The sequence below is a fragment of the Primulina tabacum genome, chromosome 10 (genome assembly GCF_025594145.1).
Source record: "Primulina tabacum isolate GXHZ01 chromosome 10, ASM2559414v2, whole genome shotgun sequence".
Taxonomy (NCBI): Eukaryota; Viridiplantae; Streptophyta; class Magnoliopsida; order Lamiales; family Gesneriaceae; genus Primulina; species Primulina tabacum.
In genome coordinates this window covers 1,833,699-1,840,783 of record NC_134559.1, presented here as the reverse complement: position 1 = coordinate 1,840,783, position 7,085 = coordinate 1,833,699, and the positions used below count along the sequence as shown (strand labels likewise).

At 36.8% G+C, this 7,085-nt stretch overlaps 1 protein-coding gene across 1 annotated transcript; it reads right to left on the bottom strand.

Annotated features, from left to right (window-relative positions):
- Positions 1-693: 693 nt before the first annotated feature.
- Positions 694-5,341, bottom strand: LOC142506214 (uncharacterized). The gene is made up of 5 exons (XM_075619399.1): positions 4,896-5,341; positions 4,520-4,775; positions 4,362-4,455; positions 1,408-1,519; positions 694-1,127 (listed from the first exon to the last, which is right to left on the bottom strand). Exons 1-5 carry the CDS (start codon positions 5,033-5,035, stop codon positions 941-943), a joined length of 789 nt encoding a protein of 262 aa, XP_075475514.1. The 5' UTR covers positions 5,036-5,341; the 3' UTR covers positions 694-940.
- Positions 5,342-7,085: the final 1,744 nt, after the last annotated feature.

Genomic DNA, 7,085 nt, shown 5'->3' with positions numbered 1-7,085 from the left:
TGAACAGTTGCGTTTAACGAAAATAAATACCATGATGGAAGATGTACGTAATATGTAGGAAAAAAATTAACTAATGAACACAGTATTTGGTTTCAATTTTCTGGAAATGAAAGAAAGAATCCATGTACGTAGGCCACCCATCATATATACATGTATACATATACATATATATGATATCCAATATTCGAACTTTACTTCATTTTGATATTAAATTGTCTGCAGGTGCAGAGAGAGTCCAGACTTGTCAAGATTGGAAATCAGCGAACAGGCGACAGTAGAGACGGCCATTTTATGTCATCAGCGGATCAACGAAGCGATTCGAATGACGCTTCACATGAGCGAATGGCATGTTTACGGACAAGCTCCAGAAAATGATTAGTAAGTTAACTGGGAAACAAAAAGAACCCATCAAGGAGAAGATGGAATGGCTGAGTTTTTTTTTTTTTTTTGGTTTAATGTAAATTTCTTATTCCGGTATTTTTTTTTCTTTTTTATGCCGTAAAAAGAAACAGAAGCCCTGACGATGTCCTCTTCCGAAGTCGCGTGTTTTTTGTTAATAATAATTTGATATACTGGTTTTTGGAAATGTGTTCGTGTACTGAGTTTCATATCACAATCATTCTTTGAAAGTTTTTAAATATATATTGAAAAGAGAAATTTATATTTTGGTCCAAGTTGCAATTAAGTAATCAAGAAACCAGTGTCTCTGGAAAGATTCGAGGGTGGACGCACAAAAATGAATGTTCACACCAATTAAGTCCTAAAAACATTACACGCTACACTAGTGATATGATCATAGACACTCTCACACTCCAATTAAGTCCTAAAAACATTACACGCTAAACTAGTGATAAGATCATAGTCTATAAAAATACAAATCCAATCTAAGAATGATACGTACTTATATGCAGCAACAGACCACCTAGGGGTTCTATATTTTTCATGGGACTGAGGTGGGTCGAAGGTCGATTTCTTGGGTCCAGGCACATCGGTCCTGAACGTGCAATTGCCAATACGTTTGAGCAAGTGCATCCGGGTCCATGGACCCGTCTCCTGCTCCTGCATGTGACTCCCCGACCGAAGAAGTACTCGAGGATCTTAGTTGCGAAGAAGGTTGGATTGTACCCCTGCAGTCAAATACCAAAATTAGCTATAACGAAAGGCATCCAGATATGCCACGAAACCGAAAGATGGTGGGTGGACCCAGTGGAAAATGGTAGATCTAGTTGCTCCTTGCTGAAAAGAATGTGGTGTGTATATATATATTCTAGTCGGCATAGGGGGCAAAAGTGACAAGATTCTATAGGGATCTCGTGGATCATCATGAATCATTCAGACTGCGGAAAATCCCACGTACGAAAAAAAATTAAGAGAATGTAACTTTTTAAAAAAAGAAGGTAAAATTACCTAGGGTTGCTGACTATGCCGTCGATGATGATATGAGCCACATGTACTCCCCGAGGCTGGAATTCTCTGGCCAGGCATTGAGCTAACCCTCTCATAGCAAACTTGCCACAGCCTGTTAATCCATATAATAATAATAATAATAACAAATTAAATTTGTGTTTCAAATTTCAAGTGCTTTGTAAAATTAAGAGTATGCTTTAGTATTAATAACTAGGGTAACAAAACCAAGAATTCTAAAAGAATGAACAAATAAGGGGAGTGATCCGTTTGATCAAATAACAAATTCGAAAGTGATTTTTCCAAAAAAAATTTGAGATTTGATCACTTTTACATTAGTTGATCATGTTCTACTTGAGTCGTAGCTCAAATTTATCTTGCAAGTATAATTATAAGATCTTGCAGATATTGTAAGGCCCGAGATTTGATTTCGGTGATTTGAGATTAATTATCGATAAATTAATATGATTATGAAGGATCGCTCCGAGACTTGAATTGAGTAGCATGTGATGTCATGTTGTGAGCAAGTGGAGTATGAGACCAGAACTGGTGGCGCATGTACGCCGGAGAGTGGCGCGCACATGCGCAAGTTGTGAAAGAAACCAAGATGCGCGGATAGAACCTTGGCTTGAGGGCGCGCATATGCGCGAGAGGGTGATTTCCCGGAAGGCGAGTCCAGAGAGTTGGGCGCACATGCGCGGCGTGGAGGCGCGCACATGCGCGAGTTGTAATGCACGGAGGCAGTAGGTCTCGTGCATATGCGCGGGGCTGAGGCGCGCATATGCGCGGGGCTGAGGCGCGCATATGCGCGGGGCATGCAAAACAAGAACTTGACACTTGGTCTCCCGTATGAAACGCATGTATATATATATATATATATAAAGAACAAGCATTATCCTTCTCAGAAACAAAAGGAAAGAAGGGACGAAGGAAGTTCAAGTTCTGATTTTGATTTACGAGAAATCCGTCCGTCTGATTTGTAATCTGATTTCGGTACCGAGTTCTTAGCGACGACAGCTACAACATGACGTAAGTTTTATTGAATTCTGATATCGTTTGAAATTATGATATTGGGGGAATTGTGATTTGACTGATATTATGTGTTCTGGATATACTGATCAGTATATAATTGAAATCAGATCGAAGAACGGACTGTTTATATAATTGTTATGATTTTCTGAAACGATATGATTGAGATTGTGCAGATTTGATATTATGACCTGTTATTATTGAAGATTATGATTCATATTGATATCGATTATGAGTTGTGGTGTTATATCTGTGATGTTGATATTGACGGGGTTATCAAGACTGTGTTGTTATGCCGTCGAAACATCAGTAGATTGATTTTGATCAGATTCAGTGTTGATTGAAATGGTATCATGATATCAGTTGACATTGATCAGAGTATATCTGGATTTGAGTATTGATCAGAACAGATTTTGAATTGAGTTGCATATTGATATTGTGCTTATGCGATATTGTATTTCAGATTGATATGGACAGATTTGACTTCGAGACTTCGACTTCGTCAGACCGAGAAGAGAAAGGTATAAATTGATGTTGATGCGGGATTGCACAACTCGAGTTAGATTTGACTGGAGTTTCCCAAAATCACATACTTCATCTTATTGCATTGATATTTGCAATTGATGTGATTGTTATATTTGGTCTATTGCTTTATGTATTGAGTCATAGGCTACTGCGCCTAGTCGTAGGTGATTGATCTCGTGACAGAGGGACCTGATAGTGATAGAACAGTCGCTGGGCCATTGCACATTTTCACAGAGGTTCGGCAAGATACGCCAGGGCAGATCCGCCTAGTCCTGGACAGAACCGCCAAGACACCGGGCGTTTGGTCATATCATTGTGACTTAGAAGAAGAGCGACTTCTATTTCCGATATTCGGTATAGCTAGGACCAAAGTCCGTAATAAGAACGTACCGTCACCACGACTGAGGGAGTAGGTGAGAGATTGTTACGTTCTTATTCAGATCGGGATCCCTAGATTAGGATTAGTCGAGTCAGAGTCTAAGAGTCACAAAGTGTGATTCAGAGTTTGTATTGATTCATGTTTCTGATTTTGATACATGTTATGAATATTTGTTTCATGCTGTTATAACTGTTTATATGAAATGCATGTATACATGATTTATACTGGGAATGTAATTCTCACCGGAGTTATCCGGCTGTTGTCTTGTTTGTATGTGTGCATGACAACAGATGGGACATGATCAGGATCAGGAAGAGGATGAGAGATTTAGTTAGCGTGGAGATCCGGGCCCAGAAGCAGAATAGGATTCAGCACTTGATGTATAGATGTTGAACCTAGTTGAGATAGAAACTGGTAGTACTTATTTGTACTTTTATACTGACATGTATATTAAATAGATTACATTACGTTTCCGCATATATAATTTAAAAAGAAAAAAAAAATTAGTCTCACTTTTCTTAATTGTTATATTTAATATTAATAATGATTAAGACTTGAATTAGCATCCGGGTCCCCTAAGATATCATAGTAAATTTTGCACATGCAAAGTATATTCTGAATTTTACTACACCTCAATATCAAATAGAACAAAATTTTGAGTATTTCTGGATAGAAATTTTTTTAAAGTACAAACATATTTAATATTTTTGTTAAAAGTGGCTTAGCTAAAAAAAGGTGCTTGAATGGGATTTTTTTTCCACTAAGAAGTCATACCATTCGTAAAGTATCACTTTTGAGAATCAAATGTAGCTTATTATTTTAACATTAAAAGCATTACTCGATCTTAAGCCAATTGACTGATTGAAAATTAAATAAATATTTTAAAGTTTACACATATCATAACAAATAATTTCACTAGATATTTTGTTTATATATATATAATTAATAACCGAAGAGTAAACAGAAAAAAGAATTCATTAATGGCGTTGGAAAAAGCTAGCTAGTAATTGTATTAATGACATACATAAGTCGGAGAAGCCAGCAATCCCGTAAAGAGAAGCGGAGCAGCCGGTGAACATAATCGTCCCTCTTCCTCTATCCACCATGCCCGGAAGCACCTGCGATTTTCTCAAAATATTTAGTACCAGCTTCCAAATGTTTAATTTGGAGTGCACCAATTACCTGTTGGGCACAGTGGAATGCGCCGACGGCGGAGACGGCTATGGATTTCTCGAAGTGATCGAGCCTGATATCGGAAAAATTGTTGGGGATCCACGATATTGGATGGTAAACGTTGTACACTAAAACTTCCACGAAACCCAGAGACAGAACCCCCTCGAATGCATCCTTTATGCTTCGGGACTCGGAGCAATCGATTCGGATTGCGAATACCTGCGCTTTCTCTTCTCTCGCTATTTCATCTGCAAATCTTGACAGTCTACCTGTAACAATTAAATCAGCATCGATCTGGGTAACGGGTATATGCATATATATACGTACGTATTTAAATGAGGTGGAAATGGTGGAGAAAGTAATTGTATATATGTAGGGAGACTACTGGCCTAGGTCGCGTGCTAGAATGGCGACAGTGTACCCTTCATGTGCGAATTTCCGGGCAATGGACCGGCCGAGCTTGGCACCGACGCCTACTATGGCGGCGATGCCTTTCGGCGAGGCGGAGCTTGCCATGTTACGCATCGTGTGTGTATATACTATCTAGCTAACAATAATATTTGTACGCAATTGTAGATGCATAAACAAGATATTTGAGGAGATTTTGGGGGGATCTGGGATGGAATTGGATGAGTTTCTTTCAGCGATCATCGCTTTCTGGGCTAAAATTGGTTCCCAGACAGGTGGCAGTGTACACGTACCGTGTGCATCTGCTTATGATTGATGAATGGACTCTATAAAAATGCAAGTAGTTTCTTTTTGCTTCTTCCGGGTATCCATGTCAATATGTCATCAACTCCAGCGGAGCAAATTATTTTTAAAAAAATGAAATATATATAAATTAAAATATTATTTTAACTCTAATTATCGTAAAATTTGAGAGATCCGACACGAATCATGTCTTGGCTACATGAATGCAGTTAGATGGAGAAGAGCTGTCACGCCTCGAGCTTGGACTTGCGCCTGCGTGACTGCATAATGGGTTCCTATAGCAACTACTTTGTATTTGTTCTCGCTTTACAAAAATGATTAACTCAAGTTGTTATATAAGTTCATTGTACCTCATTATAAACTCATTTAAATCTTTAATTTTTAAGATGTGTGACAAGGGTATCACAATCACCCTTCCTTCAAAAAGCGACGTCTAGCACTTTGCCGCGCATATCACTTATTTCCCGGTGTTCCATGCCGGTGACCGGCTCTGATACCATTTTGTCACGCCCCGAGCCCGGTCCCTGGCCCGCGTCTGCGTGACTTCACAATGGGCTTCTATAGCAACTATTTCGTATTCGTCATCATTTTACGAAAATGATTAACCCAAATTGCTATAGAAATCAATTATATCTCGTTATAAACTCTTTTTAAATTTTTTATTTTTTTAATTTGAGACAAAGGTATCACAAGAGCTTTACAGTTTTTGGTGTTTAAATAGCGATAAGATATGTGGGATGTAGGAAAATCTGGCTTCGTACCTAAATTATTTTCTTAGCAAGTCATTTCTTATCCACTTGATATGTAAGACCAAATGGCCACGTCATTCCAAGAAATTTGTTTGTCAATTATCACATGTACCACCTCACACCCCCCACGATTCCATATCCAATTATATTACAATAATGTACAAAATTAATTAATTTTTTTTAAATTTTCATCTCGCACATGTGAAAATTTCTAAATAAAAATAGATAAATATTTAATTTCCATGGAATAAATATCTCCAGACTAACTAATTTTGTTTATTTGTGCGGCATAATATCACACGAATAAAAAAAAGTTAATGACAAATCGTTTAATAATTTATTACAAACAATTACTTGACAATAAGAAATATCGAGGTATTAAATTTTTAAGTAAACGAACGCAATCTTCATGCCTATTAAAACTCAACTATTTTGTATTTTAGTTCATTAACTCGTCAAATGTCGATCTTGTTGTATTAATTTTTAATTTTTCCACTGTTTGACAGGTATTCATCAAAATATAATATAATAATTTCAGTTCTAGTGATAAATGATGATTAATAGGCACAAGTATAACATTATTATAGCTTGTGAGACGATTTTACAAATCTTTATCTGTGAGACGGGTCAACCCTACCGATATTCACAATAAAAAATAATATTCTTAGCATAAGAAGTAATATTTTTTCATGGATGACTTAAATAAGATATCTATCTCACAAAATATGATCACATTGTATTGGAGATATCGTATGCATGCCTGGCAGCTTCATTGCGACCAAACAAGTTGATGATTGGTGGGCTCTACATTACAAATTCTTATAAATAAATTTACTTGAATTTATATGCATATATGGAATAATACTTCGACCAGTTACTTGATTCATATTTATAAAATTATAATTTTAATATAAAAAATAATATTTTTTATCAAACGAGTTGAGTGGGAGATTTATGTGAGTAAAATTTTTTACTACCATTATGTGCAAACTATTCCAATACTGCTTAATAAACAGTACTTAAATATTCACATCAATCTCGTTTGGAGAAAGTAAAATGAATGGAAGCTAGCTGATCATCGACGGCACATCCTTCGCCACTACTTTCCTTTGTTT

Coding starts and splice junctions, on each gene's coding strand:
- LOC142506214 (XM_075619399.1), bottom strand. CDS start 5,035: ATGCGTAACATGGCAAGCTCCGCCTCGCCGAAAGGCATCGCCGCCATA. Junction 4,776..4,895: donor CTAGCACGCGACCTAGGCCA/GTAGTCTCCCTA, acceptor TGTTACAGGTAG/ACTGTCAAGATTTGCAGATG. Junction 1,520..4,361: donor TGCTGGCTTCTCCGACTTAT/GTATGTCATTAA, acceptor ATGGATTAACAG/GCTGTGGCAAGTTTGCTATG.